General features: G+C 53.7%; 2 protein-coding genes across 2 annotated transcripts in view; one reads left to right on the top strand and one right to left on the bottom strand.

The window, feature by feature from the left end:
- Positions 1-319: 319 nt before the first annotated feature.
- Positions 320-15,520, bottom strand: GMFG (glia maturation factor gamma). The gene is made up of 7 exons (XM_075537047.1): positions 15,374-15,520; positions 6,574-6,670; positions 6,436-6,485; positions 5,691-5,740; positions 1,152-1,234; positions 587-660; positions 320-497 (listed from the first exon to the last, which is right to left on the bottom strand). The coding sequence occupies exons 1-7, from the start codon at positions 15,374-15,376 to the stop codon at positions 426-428; spliced, it is 429 nt and encodes a 142-aa protein (XP_075393162.1). The 5' UTR covers positions 15,377-15,520; the 3' UTR covers positions 320-425.
- A 478-nt stretch (positions 15,521-15,998) lies between these two features.
- The window catches only part of SAMD4B (sterile alpha motif domain containing 4B), a 43,440-nt gene continuing 41,334 nt past the window's right edge, over positions 15,999-18,104 (top strand). The window contains exon 1 of the mRNA XM_075537645.1: positions 15,999-16,103. The gene's annotated coding sequence lies outside the window, so the exon portion shown is untranslated. The remainder of the gene's footprint in view (positions 16,104-18,104) is intronic.

The following is an 18,104-nucleotide window of genomic DNA, read 5'->3' as shown; positions in this document are numbered from 1 at the left end:
GAGGAGTGGAGGGTGCAGAGGCCAGGCCTGCTTTACTACCAGGAGCCTAAATGTCCTTGCTCCCTTTGGGGGGGACCTGTCCACGGATTCGGCTCTTCCTCCAGGTTTCCCCGGTCCCCTAGGAAACGCTGCTGGCCCCGCCCTGCCCCGCCTGCCCGCCCCTTCCAAGAAGCAGGTGCACGTTTGCTTGGGGACCCCGCTCCCCTCGCCGCGCCATGGCTCGGCTCGCCCTCTGCCGGCCGCAGCCTGGTACTGCACGAGGGGCCGCCGGCCGGAATCCACCGGGAATGCAGAGCCGCCGCCAGCACCGAGAGGCACGTTTAATTTCTTTAGGGTCTTACAAAGGCAGAAGTCTGAGTCCCCGACTCTCGGGAGGAAAAAGAGGGGAGCTTCCGAGAGCTGGAGCTCCGCTCCCCAGCTAGCGGTCAGCGAAAGAAAGACAACTTCTCTTGAAGCCAGGTCTCCGTGAGGTCCTCGGTGGTCCGGATTTCAAACACCTGCGCAGGAAGTCGGGGTTCCGCGTCAGGATGGGCTCCGGAGCCCCGCTCCCCGCCACCCCGAAACCCCCTCCTCGCGGCCCCAAGACCTTGGTGAGCTCCGCGGTCTGCACGAGCCGGTTCTTACTGCCCGCGTACATCATCTGCTGCTCGGGCTTGCAACCTGCCAGGGGAGAGAGGACCCTGGATCAGCAGGGGAATGGGTGGGCTGGGTGACCGGCTGAGCCCCCACCCCCACAGAACTGCCCTCCCGCCACTCACACACACGCACACGCACGCACTAAGCAATCCCAATATTCCACACACCCACGCCCTCCACATGCCACGAGCCGGCCATACCCACAGAGACTGACACACACGACCGACACCCATCAACACGCACGCGCTCCGATCCGCATACACCTGTGGGGGAGGGGCGCTTCAAAAGAGCCGGTGGCAAACAGAATTAAAAGGTAATGGAATTTTCCCACGAACTTTTGGACACCCCCACCCCCCCCCACCCTGGCACATACAGTCGCACACTCTCAAATGGTCCTGCTCAGACCCTCACATACCTGCTGCACCTGCTTGCACACACACACACACACACTCACGCCCACACAAGGAGTCAGAACCTAAGCCCTCCTCCTCAGGAGCCACGGAGCTGGCACTTACCCACAGGGCTGGAGAAAATGAAGCACAAAGGGTAGGACACTCGGCCGTCCCCGTGCACGTACTTGTAGCTGTACACCACGAACCTGCACCAGCGAGACAGGGTCCCCGCTCAGGACTTCGGCCTGGAGCCCAGGCCCAAATGCCCACCACCCAAGACACACCTCAGAAGTCTTGGCTGAGTCCGGCAGCCTGGGGCTGACACCCGGGGCCCAGGAGGCCACCCTCAATCACAGCAACCCGGTTAAAGGTAATGATGGACATCACGAGCCCTATTTGATGCTCTCTAAAACCCTACAGCAGGAGCCCCAGGGGTGGAGTGGGGTATGCATGGGACCACTCGCTGCAAGGCCCGAAGTTTGAACCCCCCAGCTGCTCCAGGAGAGAAAGGTCAAGTTGTCTGGTCTTGTAAAGATGGCTCTGAGTTTGAATCGACTTGATGGCAGTGGGTTTGGATTTAAAACCCTGAGAAGGAGGTGTCATTGTTATCCAAAGGAGGTCTGGTGGCGTAGTGGTTACACGTCATTCGCTAACTGCAAGGTCAGCAGTTCAAAGCCATGAGCTGCTCCACAGGAGAAAGAGGAGGCTTTATCATCCTCTAAAGAGTTGTAGTCTTGTGGAGGAAGCACACCAGCCGGGTGCGATCATGAGGTGTCATCAGAACCGGGTAACAGGCACCAGAAGACCCATAACAAACAGACAAACAAACAAAAACATAATTTTGAGAATGAGGGGGCTCGGAGTAGAGATCCAAAGCCCATCTGTAAACAATGGAACAATCGCCCCACAGAGGGGTCAAAGGGAAGGAATGAGTCAACCAGGGTGCAGTCAAACACCAATGGAATGCACAATATTTCTTTGGTTCCTTGAAGCTTCCTCACCCCCCAACCGCTCCCACTCCCATCATGACCCCAGTGCTGCCTCTCACTTCGGACTAGACCGGAACAGGTGCACAGGTACAGAGATAAGAGCTCACGACACATGGAATCCAGGAACAGGAATGGGAATACCGGGAAAGAACAACAGAAACCATGGGGGAAGGGAGATATGAAAATAATTTTTAAAAGAATCAATTTATCATCTCTCAAGGGGTCATGCATAAGGGTGGGGGGGAGCTGATCCCAAGGGCTCAATAGAAAGTAAATGTCTAGTAAAGAATGATGGCAACCTATGTACAAACATGCCTGATACAATCGATGTATGGATTGTAATGGAAGTTGTAAGTGCCAATAAAATGATCTTTTAATTTAAAAAAAAGAAGGGGAGTTGTTGGCTTGGAACCCCTAAGAGGCAGTTCTACCCTACCTGATAGGGTTGCTTTGAGTCAAGAATTGACTCCGTGGCAATGAGTTGGGTTTTTGTTTCTTGCTTTTGGGGTGCTTCGTTATCTGAGTCCTCCAGGTGACAAAATGAAGGCTGGCAGCACTGTGGCGGTCAACACTGGACTGCTGACCCAAAGATGGGTAGTTCAAATCCACCGGCTATGGGAGAAAGACGAGGCTGCCCGCCCCTATCGTGACAGTCTCAGAAACCCTAAGGATCCATTCTAATTGTCCACTCTGGGTCAGAATCGACTTCATGGCAGAGAGTGTTACAGGAGTGGGAAGTGGGTGGGAACTGGATGCAGAGTGGTGAAGTCACTGGCCAAGGTTTGAGGGGTAAAGGAAAGATGGGAGGCCAAGAAATTCGGGGCAGGCACCAGCCCCAGTCCAACACTGGCCCAACACTCTGAGCTGGCTGAGGGAAGGGCGAGCTCTCGTTGGCTGGGCCCGGCCAACTAGAAGAATGATAAGGTGTGGCTCCTTGTTCAGAAAAAAAGCAGAAAGGGGGCTTTTTCTTTTCTGCCACACTGTCTCTCTCTCTAGGCCTCTCTGCTCCCCATTGCCGTCAAGTGGGGGTCTAACACAGAATAACCTCAGTTTCTGAAGCTGTAAACCTCGACAGATGCAGTCTGCCTTCCTCTGGTGGGTTTGAACTGCTGACCTTTCAGTTTGCAGCCCAACCCTTAGCCTACTGTGCCATCAGGGAACCTTTGGCCTCTCCTGATGGTTTGTCTTTGCTGTCTGATGTCGAACTCTCTGGGGGCTGGGGATTCTCACAGGGTGGGCAGCCCCTCAGGGGTAGGAGGGATGCGGGGAGGCAGCCCTGAGGCCTGTCATTCAGGGGTGCACGCTCCACTCAACCAACCTGGGGAGGGCAGGCACGGTCACTGGCCGGGGAGGGGAGCAAGTGACTGACACTTCAGGTGTCCAGCTTTTCAGAACCCCAGGCCCCCAGCACGTGCTGTGTCCCACCAGCCTTTCCTGACCAGACTTGTGCACAGATAGACTGATTGCTATTCAACAAGGAGGCAGCAGGAGAGGTTGAACCCCTTAGGGCAAGGCCCCCCACCCCTGAGTGCATGGCACTGGGCTACCCATGAATCCCTGGGGTTTCTGAGAAGGTTCTAGGTCGTCTGGGCGGGCTTGATTCAACGTGCCACAGGCTCCATTCAGTGGAGGGCACCCTCGAGTCAATGCCGACTCATAGAGGCCCTTGCCAGGGTAGACCTGCCCCTGTGAGTTTCCGAGACTTAACTGTTTCTGGGAGTAGAAAGCTCCATGGTTTCCAATCACCGACCTTTCGGACCACAACAACATAGCCACTCCTCCGCCAGGGCCCCTTCGGGCCGCGCTACAGGACACAGTAGAGCCGTGGCATTTTCCGTCGCCTCCTGTGCCTGTGAAAGGTGGACGTGGGCTCAGGAAGACTGAGGAAGGGATGCTTTTGAATGGCAGTGTGACTGCAGAATGCTGAACGTACCATGGCCCTGTCAACAGGACAAACAAGTCTGCTTTGGAAAAAGCACAGCCTGAGTGCTCCTAAGAGGCAAGGATGGCCCGACCTTGTCTCCCCTACTGTGGACATGGTGTCGGGAGAGACCAGTCCCTGGAGAGGGGCATCATGTCGGTAAAAGAGAGGGACAGACAAGGAGAGGAAGGTCCTCACGGAGATGGATGGACACAGTGGCCCAAACCTGAAAACAATGGGAAGGACGGCGCAGGACGGGCAGCGTTCCCTTCTCTCGTGCACAGGTCACTACGCATTGGCGCCGACTCGATGGCACCTGACCACCACAGGGACCGAGTAAAACTGTCCTTGTGGGTGTGAGGCTGTAAAGCCTCGTCTTTCTCCCAGGGAGGGGCTGGTGGTTTTGAACTACTGAGCTTGTTCAGGGGACGCAGGCTGGCACTAACGGGTTCCCTGTCACCCTTAGAACACACTCAGGGTGTGACCCCTGGCTGTCCTTGGCTGACTTGACTCGCCTAGAACCTGGGGTGGAGGCGAAGAATCCTGCAAGGAAAAGCCACCACGTGCCGTGCAGGGGACTCTGGCTCCTGGCGAGCCCACGTGTGTCGGGGGAGGACGGGGCTCCAGAAGGGTCTTCCGAGGCTGGATTTCCAGAAGCGATCACCAGACCTGCCTGTGGCGGTGCCTCCGGGTTCCAACGTCCGACTTTTCAGTTGGCTCGGCTATCGAGTGGATTCTGGCGCATAGCATAGCTTCGCTGGGGGACAGGGCAGAACTGTTCCCTTGGGATTCTGAGTCTGCAAATCCTCAGAGGAGTAGGAAGCCTCATCTTCCTCCCATAGAGCGGATGGGTGGAGTCGAACTGCTGGCCTCGGAGTTAGCAGCCCAACGTGTAACCCACTGGGCCACTCAGGGACTCCTCCAAGACCCTGTCGGTGGCGCCCTTGTTTGCCGTAGAGTGGATCTGGACTCACAGCCACGCTACAGGCGGCACAGAGCTTCCCAAAGGGTTTCCTGGGCCGTAATGCTGACATAAGCAGATCATCCGGTTGTCCCCAGAGCCACTGAGGAGTGGATTCCAGTCCCCGACCTCTTGGTCAGCAGCTGAGCTCTTCACCATGATGTCGCCGGGGCTCCTTTGACACCTCCCCTCTCAGAAAAGCAGAAAAAATAAAACTCACTGCCATCGGGGCAATTCTGACTCACAGCGACCCTAACAGAGCGGTCCCTGTGGGTTTCCGAAGTGGTGACTCTGCAGAATAGAAAGCCCCGGCTTTCTCTCACAGGGCAGCTGGTGGTTTCGAACTGCTGGCCTTGCGGTTAGCTGCCCGGTGTGTCACCAACCCGGCTGCCAGGACACCTTTCAAAGCCCTCATGGAACCCCAAATGGACCCCAGTCAAGATGGAAAATAGAAACACACCTGTTTCCAGAGAAGCACGTGGGCAGAGAGCAGCCGGCTCCCCGTGGGTTCACAGGGGAGGCGGCCAAACGCTCAAAGATGGCGCAATGCCAGTGAAAGGGAAGCAACTGTAACCTTTAACCTTGAGAACAAGGCCAGAAAAAGTGTACCCCCCTCCCCCAAAAAGCAAACGATACACTAATGTCCTATGTGTCCATCAGCATAAAACTCGACCATCAAATATTAGCAAACCAACAAGAAATCCCCCAGGTCTGAACGCTTGGCCTCAGAGATGCTGAGCTCAGGAATAAAACCCATGTGCAGTCTGTCCGTCCCTCTTCTCACAGGGTACCTGGGCTGTCTCTCAGGTAACTCCAGTTTCAGCTCCTCTGGAGAAATGTTCTGAAGCAAGAAGCAGGAGACAAGGAAAGACGGGGCGGTGAAATGGACATCTGCTCTGAGAAACACACCTGGACAAACGCACTGGACCTCCCCAGAGCCCTGTTTTTAATCCCGGATTATGTACCCCCATTTTACTGACAAGGAAACTGAAGGCCAGCGGCCTCACATAAACAAAGAGCACGGAATTCAGAGAGAAATCAAGGTGCAAATTGGAACCATTTCCCGAAGCTTCCTCTCAGCAGACCCAGGAGCCCAGCCCCAGCCAGTCCCCATCGCCCGCTGCTCAGACAGCCCCCCCCATTCCACCCCACCCCACCTCCATGGGTCTGCAACACTCTAACGTCAGCCTTATCTTTGTCCCCCGCCACCCCCTGCTACAGATAAAGACGCTGAGGCCCATGGTTTCCGAGAACATTTGTTAACTTCTCTGGGAGCTCACACGAGTGCCAATCAATGATTGCTATTGGAATGTTGATCATCATTACTTTATTGCTATACATGAGCCAGGCCTTGCTGGACACTCAGGCAAATGATAAACTCAAACAATGTGGATGCTGTTATGAGTCCCATTTACAAGGAGTAAACAGACACTAGGTCTTTCTGGCTCCAGATGCCGAGTTCTTCCCATCAGTTCCAGCCCCTTGGGTCTCCCAGTCACTGGACCTCCTAGGACCCCGTTTGCCCCTGACCCTCACCTGGAATTCTTCCTCCAGTACCACCATCTGCCGGTCTTTGTCCACCTTCACTGGGGGGGGGGGGGAAGGGAGATGGGGTTAGACTCAGTCTGCCCTCCCTACCTGTCCCCACCCTATGGGGGGGGCCCAGCCACTCACTGATAATGGCCGCATTGTCTGTCTCCTTTCGGAAGCGGAACTTCCTCAGCTTCTCCTTTAGCTCGGGGTCCACCTCGCACACCACCAAGGAGTCAGACTGCCCGAGGAACCCAGGGAGACTGAGCTGGCCTCCGTCCCCGCCCCTGCCCGCCCCCCCAAACCTCAGTGTCCCCGTTCCCTTGGGAGGACAAGGACACGCTGGCCCCCGTGATGCCCCCATGCAAGTTCAGCAAAGGGGTCCCTTCCCGGGGCACCCAACTTGGGGAGCAGCATGGGGTTTGAGGTCAGTTCCCACTGGCTCCCTGGCAAACACTGAGGACCCCAGGGACCTGCTGGCCTGCCTCTAAACCCAGAACCGAGGTCAGTCCCCATTGGCTCCCTGGCAGACACTGAGGACCCCAGGGACCTGCTGGCCTGCCTCTAAACCCGGAACCGCCATCTCTCTTTCCCAACAGGGCCCTTTATGAGTCCTCCTTCCTGTTTGTGGCCTCCAGCCGCCGTCCAGCCTTCGCCCAAGCCCCCTCCCAGCCCCAGCCCTTCCCACACGACCCCCGGCCCTCTGACCATAGTGCTTCTCTTCAGAGGGCTCTTCTGTTCACAGTTCTGCTGTCTTGTAGAGGTGGGGACCAGGGCTGTGGGGAGGCGGGCACAGGGGAAGGTTTCATCCAACACCACATCCTGTTTATGCCCGCCCGGGGACAACTGTCACCGGGGCCCCTCCCCTCTTTCCTTCCCCTTGTCAGCCTGGACCTTCCTGGCTCTGCAGTCCCGGAGTCCAGGGTTCGAACACTGCCTGCTCTGTGACCCTGGCTGAGTAACGGCACCTCTCTGATGCGAAGCGCTAAGGAGGGTAAGGGAGCATCACCCCGCAAAGGCCATTTCAAGCGGAGGCCAAGTTGATTCTGACTCCTGGCGACCACACGTGTGTCAGAATAGAACTGTGCTCCACCGGGGTTCAGAAGTACCTCGCACCCGCCCTTTCTTCCGGGGGTCCCTTCTAGGAAGGCTTGAACTTCCAATGTTTCGGTTAGTGGAAGGCTTAATCAAGTCTGCTGGGAAGCCAAAGTTCCTCCACGTTTGCCCCCCGGGCCCAGCCCAGGGCTGACCCTGTAAAAAGTTCTGTGCACCCAGAAAAGAATGAGCCTTTGTCCGAAACCAGCAAACCAAGGACAGGGACAACCACAAAGGAATCGGCAAACCACAACGATGACAACCGGAAAGAACCATCTGCCACTCTGACGATGCCAATTAATCCAGAAGGCCCGAGCCTATGTCTCCACCCAAGAGGGGCCCAGCCCATGCCTCATTTCTGTACAGTGTACTAGGCCGCTAGGCCCTGAGCTGGGGCTGATGCACCTGATAGCCTCAGCCCGGCTGCACCCAGAAATTACCGTATGTACTCGAGTATAAGCCAACCCAAATATCAGCCGAGGCGTCTAATTTTACCACACAAACTGCATTAAAATGTGCTGAAAGTGAAGGGGGAACAAAGAGGGGCGAGGGGAATGAGGAGCTGATACCAAGAGCTTAAGTGGAGAGCAAATATTTTGAGAATGAAGGCAACGAATGTACAGATATGCTTGACAATTGATGTCTGTATGATTGTGATAAGAGTTGTATGAGCCCCCGATAAAATGATTATTTTAATGTGCTTAAAACTCAGCTTCTACACAAGTATATACAGTAACTTTGCTGCCTGCAACCCACCTGGACCTGTGACTGAATCGAATCTCCTCTCTCAGCCTTGCAGTTAGCACCACCCGGGAACGCCCAATGACCTGTTGCTGCCTGCCAGCCCGCCTCACAGGGAGCCCTGTAACAGAGTAGAACCTCCTCCTGGGGTTTCCTAGGCTCTGCTCTTTACAGGAAGATCTTTACCTGGTGGTGCTGTGTGTTAGGCATTGGACTGCTCATCACAAGGCTGGCGGTTCAAATCCATCAGCACCTGGGGGTGGGGGGGGGTGCGCTGTCTGCTCCTGTAAACATTGACAGCCTCCGAGACCCTCCGTAAGGTTGCTCTGAGCCCAAATCACCTCGATAGCAGCAGGCAATCTTGATGGGAATAAATCAGGTCTTCTCTCCGTCAGAACCCCTGGGTGGGTTTGGGAAGCCTGTCTTTCAGTCAGTGGCTAAACACGTCACCATTATGCCTCACAGTCTCCTCAGTAACTACAACCCAACCCAACCCCTGGCTGTCCTGTCGAATTTCTACTCACAGCCACCCTATAGGACAGAGTAGGACACTTCCCTGCATAGGGTTTTGGTTTTGTTACTGTTTGTTTGTTTTATCTTTGCTAATGTTTATTTTTAGCATTGGTTGGTTTTTTTTTTTATGTCATTCTATTGGGGGCTCTTACAGCTCTTATCACAATCCATACATCCATCCATTGTGCCAAGCACATTTGTACATTTGTTGCCATCATCATTCTGAAAACATTTGCTTTCTACTTGAGCCCTTGGTATCGGTTCCTCGTTTTTTCCCCTCACTTCCCCACCCTCCTTCATGAACCCTTAATAATTTATAAATGACTATTTTTTTCTCATGTCTTACACCAACCATTGTCTCCCTTCACCCTCTTTTCTGTTGTCCATCCCACAGCGAGGGGGTTATATGTAGATCCTTGTGATCGGTTCCCCTTTTCTCCCCCCACCTTTCCCTTACCATCCTGGTATTGCTACTCTCACTATTGGTCCTGAGGGGTTTCTCTGTCCTGGATTCCCTGTGTTTCAGACTCTTACCTGTACCTGTGTACATGCTCTGGTCTAGCTGGATTTGTAGGTAGAACGTGAGGGGGAGAGCATTAAAGAACTAGAGGAAAGTTGTGTGTTTCAACGGTGTCATATAAACCTCTAGGGAAGCAGACTGCAAATCTGCCTCAAGAGAAGCAGTCGGTGGATAAGAACTGCCGACCTTTCCGCCACAGGCGAGCACTTTAACTGCCGCACCCGGGCTCCTGCTTCCAGGGAATGCCGGTGTTAGGTTCCAACTCATAGCGACTGGATGTACAAGAGATGAAGCAAGTCCTGGTCCAGCGCCATCCTCACAGCGAGTGTTGGGCTTGAGCCCAGGGTTGCCGCCACTGTGGTGTCCATCCACCATCTCCTCGAGAGCCTTCATCTCCTTCTCTGTCCCTCTCTTTTACCAAGCACGAGGACCTTCTCCAGGAACGGGTCCCTGCGGACACCACAGCCGAAGTTCGTGAGACCAAGTCTCCCCACCCTTGCCTCTAAGGAGCACTCTGACTGTACTTCTTCCAGGACAGATAACACATCCTCCATGTTCATAATGAGCTCTTCATTCTACCCCCCCTCCTCCTCCTCTTCCTCCTTCTCCTCCTCCTCCTCCTGGAGCCTCTAACCAGGGTTCCTCCGTGGCACGAAGAACGTTGTCTGCTTTGGACTGCCAACCTTTGGGTGTCTCCTGGCTGTCGAATCCATCGCCAGGCATCACGAAAGAAAGACCTGTCGTCTGTTTACAAAGAGCGAACCATCCAAAAAAAAAAACCCCCACGGAGCCCACAGGGGGGTCTCCAAAAATCAGGAGCCACAGTAACAGCTGAAAACAGGGGTGAGGCGGGGACAGGGCTGAAAGAGTTTTGTGGGTCAGATTGTTGGCCTTGGTGTTGGGGACATGGACCTAGAAGGAGGCTCTGTGATAGCGATCCCCACCCCCTGGCATTTATTCAACCTCAATGGGCCTGACCACGACCTATGAGGTCCTAGGGCCAGTCAGACCACTTACTCATCTTCCCACCGTACTCCTGCCCCGCCCGCCCCCGCCTCCTCCCACCTTGCTGCTTTATTTTTTTTTTACTAAGAATATGTTGTATTCCTCGGAAATATTATTTCCCCATCCTGCAATGAAATTCCTAGATAATGTAAGCTACTTACACACATAAATTCCAAGAAATCAATAAAGTGTCCTAGCTGCTGTAGAGAGGGAAATAATGTGCCCATCTAAGAAGGTCACATGGCCATCACCGAGCAAACAACAAAGGAGCATTTCCACCCGGGCTTGGCTCGGGAACTGAGTCTACCTCTACGCCCTGGCAGTGAGTTCTAGTGTAGAGGGACTTCCCGCCATACCAAATGGCACACCTACAGGCCCTGCCCTGCACCCCCTACGCCACCCCACTCCTGAGAATTCCCCACCGGCGTCAGGCAACTCTTCTATCTCTCTCACCCCCTCTCTCCCTCTCATCTCCACCAGGCAGCTCCACCCCAGAAAGAAAGGACTTTCTACTTCCAGAAAGGTGGTGCAGTGGTTATGGGTTGGGCTGTGATCCGCAGGGTCGGAGGTTTGAAACCACCGGCAGTCTGTAGGAGAAAGACTGGACTTTCTACACTTGTAAACAGTTCCAGTCTCGGTCTCGGAAGCCCACTGGGAATCACTATCAGCATTGACTGGATGGCAGCGAGTTTGGTGTTTTTAAACAAGAGTGACAGGGGCAATTCTACTCTGTTCTAGATCGCTGTGAGTTGGCAGCAGCTCAGTAGCAGTGAGTTCGGTCTTTTCGGTGTACTGGCCCTTAAAGTGCGGTGGACTACTTACTAACCATCAAGTCAGCAGTTCGAAACTACCCTGCAGTTCTATTAGAGAAAGGCGGGGCTTTCTATTTCCATAAAGAGAGTCTTGGACAACCACAGGGGCAGGTCTATCCAATTCTATAGGGTCACTATGAGTTGGAAGCAACTCAATGTCCAGGTGTTTGCTTTTGGGGGGAGGGCGGTTAACTGGCCCTTTATGTGTTGGACTGCTAACCACAAGGTGAGCCGTTTGAAACCACCAGCTACTTCTCATGTGAAAGATGATACTTTACCTTCCTGCAAAGAGTTAAAGCCTTGGACACCCACCGGGGCAGTTCTTCTGTGTTCTGCAGGGTCCCAGTGAGTCGGAATGGACCCAAAGGCAGGGAGTTTGGTGTGTACTGGCTCCTTCCCTTCCGCCTATAGCCGATATAACTTCTCCCACCTTAGAGATGAGAACCCCTATTTTTCTATTCAGTTTCCTTCCTGTTTCAGCCAAACGTCTCCCAAGACCCACCTGTGGTTGCTGCCTCCCGTTTAGTTTGCTCCTAAACCCTCTCCAATCAAATTTGCCCTCCTCCCCTGCATTCCAGGCACACATGGGACCTGGTGGTTACAGCCAGGGCAGCCAGTCGAAACCAGCGGCCGCTCCGAGGGAGAAGGACAGGGCGTTCTACTCTGGTAAAGAGTTCCAGTCTCGGAAACCCACAGGGCAGAGTTTCACCCTGGGCGACAAGGTTGCTGAGGCAGGAGCAACTCGCTGGCAGTGAGTTTAGTTGGTTTTTGCCCGCTCAAGTCCTCTGCCACCTCAGGTCCACCTGACACAATCCCTCCCTCCCTCTCCCTCCCTACACTCTTCCCTTGGCCTTCAGGACCCCACACTCGCTGTCCTCCTTCCTCCTCTGGTTGACGATTTCTTCACTGAGTGTTGAGGGCCCCGCGGCTCGGGCCCTGCTCACCTGTTCTTGACCATCACGCTTCCTGATCTTATCCACGCCCTTGGTTTTTAATAAACCAAACACCAAACTCACTGCCACTGAGTTACTTCTGACTCATAGAGACCCAATAAGACGGGGCAGAAGGGTCCCTGTATGTTTCTCAGACTGTAACTCTTGAACGGAGTAGAAAGCCTCATCTTTCTCCCTTGGAGCGGCTGGTGGTTTCGAAGTGCTGATCTTCCGGTTAGCAACCCAATGCATGACCATTATGCTACCAGAGCTCACACAGCTTTTTCATGGGAATGCTCCAATGATATCTCCAGCCTGGCTATCTTCTGGAACTCTTAGAGGAGCATGTTGACTTGGAGGTTGAAGATGCACCCTTGGCCCTTCTCTTTCCTCTTGAACCATATATGCATCAGACCTCGTCAGACCCGAGCTTCTCAGTATAACTAAAGCACGCACACTTCTGTCCCCTGTGCAGCCCCTTCCCTGGTCCTGCCCATCTTCATCTCCTGCCGGAACTGCTGAAGTAGCTGTGGTGGTTACATAACCTGGTGTCAATTTGGGACTTGACAGGATTAAGAGCGAGGGGGTGGAGTCTAGTCTGTCAGTTGGGTCATAGACAATGAGGTCTCTGTGTGGGCATGGCCTTCTCCTGAGCATTCTGGAAGCTCATGTACTCCTTCTTAGAGGTGGGAGTCTCTCTCTGTCTCTCTCTGTCTCCCTCTCTCTCTGTCTCCTGAGGAGAAGCCACATGAAGCTACCCAGAGGCAGTCAGTTTCAGAGCTGAAGGAACCACATGGAAACCCCTGCCAGCGCTGAGATGCGTATGCCACTGGATCCACAAGACTTCCCACCCACTGGCCTGTGATCTTCCTGCATCACTGCATGTGTTTCGTGAGTCAGAAGAGAACTTTATAAATTGGTATAGAACATGTGGTCTAATATCGGACTTAAGGGCTTGATCTGGCCTGGGCTGAGATGTTTTCTCAATATTCAGTTGTTCTCATATATAAACCTCTTTCTTATGCACATGTGTCTATAGATTTGTTTCTCTAGCCCAGTGGTTCTCAACCTTTCTAATGCCGAGACCCTTTAATATAGTTCCTCATGTTGTGGTGACCCCCCCAACCATAAAATTATTTTTGTAGCTACTTCCTGTCATTTTGCTACTATTATGAATTGGGCAACGGCTGTGAAAGGGTCATTAGGTCCCAAAAGGGGTCACGACCCACAGGTTGAGAACCACTGCTCTAGTCTATCTGGATTAACACAGTAGCTTCCTCCCTAACTCCGGGCTCCTGCCAGATCACGTCCCTCCCCACTCGGAACTCACCTATGATTTCTGCAGCAGTCACATCAAAACTAAAGGTCTTTCCAAACCAGATTCACTGCCATCGAGCCCACTGTGATTCCTAGCAGTCCCAGAGGACAGAGTAGAACTGCCCTGTGGGTTTCTGCGACTGTCAGTCTTGACAGTAGAAAACTCTATCTTTCTCCCAAAGGCCTTTAATACTGTAAGCTCTCTGTCACTCTTCCTCTATTACCTCTGAGACATTGTCTCACAATGCTCTCTTCTTGGGAACTCTTGCCTCAGCCATGCTGACTTCTTAGTGATTCCGTGAATGAGCCTACCACAGGGCCTTTGCACTGGCCTCTCCCTCTTCCTGAAGCCTTCTTTCCCTAATATCTTCATGGCTTGCTCCTTTATACTTTAAAATTTCTGCTCAAATCCCAACCTTCCATTCATCTAAAATAGTGTAGATCCTATAACCCCATCTCCTCATCTATCCTCCTGGAATGTGTTGTACAATATCTATCTCTATCTCTCTCCCTCCCCCTCCCCCTCCCGCTCTCTCTCCCTCTCCCTCTCTCTTTCATTCTCTCTTTTGGGATGCTCCTTCTCAGTCTCCACTGAGTATCAAGTGTCCCAGTTTCTCAGAGCTGTCAGCTCCTTGTTACCATTCTTGCTTCATACCTTTCCCAAGTTGCCTCAAGAACGCCCATAGTTTCATTGCCATTGTAGATCATCCTCAAAATCTTGATCTCCAGTCCCAATATATTTTTTTAAGCTCCAGAACCAGGGGATTCTGGATGCTGCCATTGGATGTCCCACAATGCACTGGGACATCTTTCCAAACTCTTCCTCTTCTGGGTCTCCTTCTTGGGGAGGCCATACCACCTTCCTCCCTAATCTCCCAGACTGGTGGGGGGGGGGGGTGTTGTCTCTTCTGGGGCATTCGACTTCTCCCATCTCTGTGGATAACCAGTCCCAGGACTTTGTTCACCTGGTCCCTTGGACATCCCTCCACCTAACCCCCTCCCCAGTCCCACTCTGGGGCAACCTGAGTCTTTAGCCCTAGCTGCTTCTCTGGACTCTTTAACCCCTAATCTTGCTCACACTGGAGGTATCTTTCAAATCCCTCTGCCTGGTTTGAACCTTTCCTTGACTTGCCTTCCTAGTGCCAACATAGACCTGACTTCCGTTCATTTCCCATGCTTCCTGCCTGGAACGCTACACTTCCAACTGTCTCCAATTCTTTCCCATCCTTTAACAAGCCTTATCTTCCAGTCAGTCCCCAGGCTGATTATTTCCATGCCCCAATGAATGAATTACCACAATAGTAATAGCAACAACTGCCTCTTTATGTGCACTTTAGCTCCTTCAAAAATCAGTCCCTAGTGGTGCCATGGATGAAGTGATGGACTGTTGACTGCCAAACCGGTGGTTCAAACTCCCCAGAGGCTCCATCAGAGCAAGGTGAAATTATCTACTCCTATAAAGATCTACTATTGGCATAGCAACATATGCAGGGGGTGGTGATCTGAAGGGTGGGCCTTTCGAAATCACCACCACCAGCTCCTTGGCAGAATGACTGGGCTTCCTACTCCCGTAAATAGTTATAGCCTGGAAATCCACAGGGGACTGCTGTGAGTCAGCATGGAATCCATGGAAGCCGAGTTTTGCTTGGTTGGTTTTTTTTTTAATAAAGACCTACAGCTTCAGAAACCCTATAGAGTAGTTCTACTCTGTCCTATAGGGTCATTATGTCGAAGGCAGTGGACAGTGAATGTAGCTCCCTGGTGGTGCCCTGGTTAAGCATGGGGCTGCGATCTACAAGGTCTGCAGTTGGAAATCACTAGCCGCTCTGCAGGAGAAAGACCGAGTTTTCTACTCCTATAAACAGTTATAGTATCGGAAACTCACAAGGTCAGTTCTGCCCGGCCCTGTTGGGTAGTCACCATGAGTTGGCACCAACTTAATAGCAGTGAGTTTGTAGGGGGGGAGGGGGAAGCTGTGGCCCGAATGGAGAGAAAGAGATTCATATTACCATTTGAGAGATGAAATAACAGGCTCAGGGAATGGTGTGGTGAGAAAGCTGAAGCTCCAGATCCCTAAATCCCAACTCTGAATCTTACGGTCAGCAGCACAGGTGGGCAAAGGCCCTTAGGTCACCGAGCATGCAGGTGGGGGCACGGGGAGGAGCGCCTGAACGCCAGAATAAGGAATTGTGACTTAGTTCACGGACGCTGAGGTACGCGAGCACGAGACTGCCCCCTGTGGGGCAGGAGGCCCGCTCCCAGACCCCGCCAGGCCCGTTGCCCTTGGTAACACTGCGCGCGCTCCTCCCCTTCCCCCGCCCGCCGGCTCCGATTCCCCTCCGTGCGGCCGACTGTCCTTCACACCCGGGCCTGACCAATCCCACTGAGGAGGGGGCGGGTCTCTTGGGCATCTTTCAACTCCCGTCGCGCCAATCTGATAAAAGACCCTCCTTTCTCCCCGCACACCTCCCGGCCTCCGGGCACTCCTCGTTTCTCATTGGCTGCTGTGCCGTTCGTCATCCCGGCGTCAACTAATGCTGGCGCGCGGCGGGCCCGTCGGGGCGGGGCCAAGGGTGGTGACGCACGGCGCGGTGACGCAGCGCGACGGCAGCGGTGGTGGCGGCGGCGGCGGTGGTCGGTGCGGGAGGAGGGAGGAGAGCTCGCGGGCCAGAGAGGGGGCGACGGTGGTGGCGGTGGCCCGAGGCCCGAGTGGCGGCGGCGGCGGCGGCGGCCGAGGCGGTGAGTCTCGGGCAGGGCCGGGCGGGCACGGGGAGGTGGCCAGTCGGGCGTGCGGGGATCACCTCAGGGCGACCCAGGCCGCGCGGGCGGCCCCGCCCCCTCAGGGACCCCGAGCCGCGGGCGGCGGCAGGCGCGAGCGCGGGCCTTGGGGGTTCGGGGCACCTCGAGAATCCCCACACTCGTCCCCCGAGTTTGACTTCTCAGCCTTTCCGAAGCTTCCCTCCCAAATCCTCCGCCGACTCTGGGGATCGCCCAGGGGCCTGACGAAGGGGACCTTTCTCCCGACCCCCCCACCGATCTAGCGCAGACACCTTGGAGAGCATTCCCACCGATCCCCCCCTCCCCCTCAACAATTTGTCTCAGAGACCCCTCTGAAAACCCTCGCGATCGCCCTCCTAGAATCCCACAAGTCTTCCCAAGAGACCACTCCTTAAATCCCAACCACCTTCCCCACAGACCACCTTCACAGGTCTCACACATCCTGACCGCCCACCTGCAAGCTTCTTATCCCCTCCTCTATCCTGAAAGGTGCCCAGAGGTCGCTCCCTAGGTTCACACAATATGCCTCAGCAATCATCTCCAGCAGCCACCCTCACCAATTCCGATAAGTCTTCACAGACAACCCCAATTCCAGAATTACCCCCTCCCCATACAGCCCCAGAATCTCCCTCAGAGACCTGCTTCACAGATCCCAACAACCTCTCCCACGGTCTGCGATATCTCCCCAGACTTGCCCGTATTCCAAGAATTTCAGCCCACCTGCCCCCATTCCAGAAATCTAGTTGGAGATTTTCCTCTCATAGACCCCAGATCTCAAGCCGCGCCCTGCCTCCGCCACTAAACACCCCAATATATCCTGGAAATCTTCCCTGAAGATCTCATTCACGTATCCCCCAAAACATGTCAGAGACCCTCTAAAATGCCCCTGTTGTCCCACAATTCACCAAGAACCACACCCCTTTCCCAATATTTGTCCTTATTTCCATGCCCATCTCCTTTTAATATCTCCCAAAAGTCACCCTTTTGGACTCTTCCCCTAAATCTCACCATCCTGAAATGCCCTAGAGATCAACCAACAGGCTTCCTCAAGACCTCCCTTAGCCATAGATTTCCACCAGAGACATCCCAAAATCTCCAGAAAACTCTTCTCCCGTGTTGTGAGTCTTGTCCAAAACCCCTTCCTTATAGCCTAGTGACCTAGTAACCTACTGCCTGTTCTAAATACTTCTTCCTCAGCTATCCCCCAAATTTCCTTGTAGTTGCTATCTGCTGCTCTCTAAAACCATTCCCCTTAGGGAAGCCCTAACTACTGTTAGAAGAGCTCCCTGGAAGACTAAAACCCCTGGAAAACTAACCCAAGTCATCTTCATGACCCCTCGGCGATACAGTTTCTCAAGAATTCCCGTACTTCTTCTCTTAGACCAAGGACCTATGTACAGAGCTGGATGTTGCAGAAACTACTGATTATGTCCTTGAAACCTCTCCCAGAGACCCTCTTGATGCCCCCCGCCTCCGCACCACCAATCCCTTGAATCACCATTCAGCAATGCTTGCTTTAGAAGAGACTTTTCTGAAAGATTTCCTTTCCTGGATCTCTTCTTGGCGTCTCTCCAATCCACTAGGCCCTTCGGCCCCCTCTTTAGAAGAACTTAACAGCTTTCTCTCGGAGCACCTGCCCTTGGGAGTCCTTCCACTCTGACGCACCCTCAGAAGGTTCACCTTCCCCTGTACTCATTTGGAGAGTTTATTCCGACTTTTACTAAAAGTCCCATCCTCCCACTTCAGTCCATCTAAGACCTTCCTCAGATGATCACACCTCTCCCAGGTTCCTTTTAGAGAATTTTCTCCAAAATTGGTCTGTACCCTTCATCTCTATGCCTTCTACCCTTCAAATCCCCCCTCTGACATCTCTAAGAAGCCTTTCTTAGGACCCTGTCAGGTTTACCCTTTTCAGAACACCCTCATCCCCATCTCCTACTTTCTCAGCCCTCTGAAATCAAA

The sequence above is a fragment of the Tenrec ecaudatus genome, chromosome 18 (assembly GCF_050624435.1).
Source record: "Tenrec ecaudatus isolate mTenEca1 chromosome 18, mTenEca1.hap1, whole genome shotgun sequence".
In the NCBI taxonomy this organism is placed as follows: Eukaryota; Metazoa; Chordata; class Mammalia; order Afrosoricida; family Tenrecidae; genus Tenrec; species Tenrec ecaudatus.
This window is presented reverse-complemented; position numbering and strand designations above follow the sequence as displayed.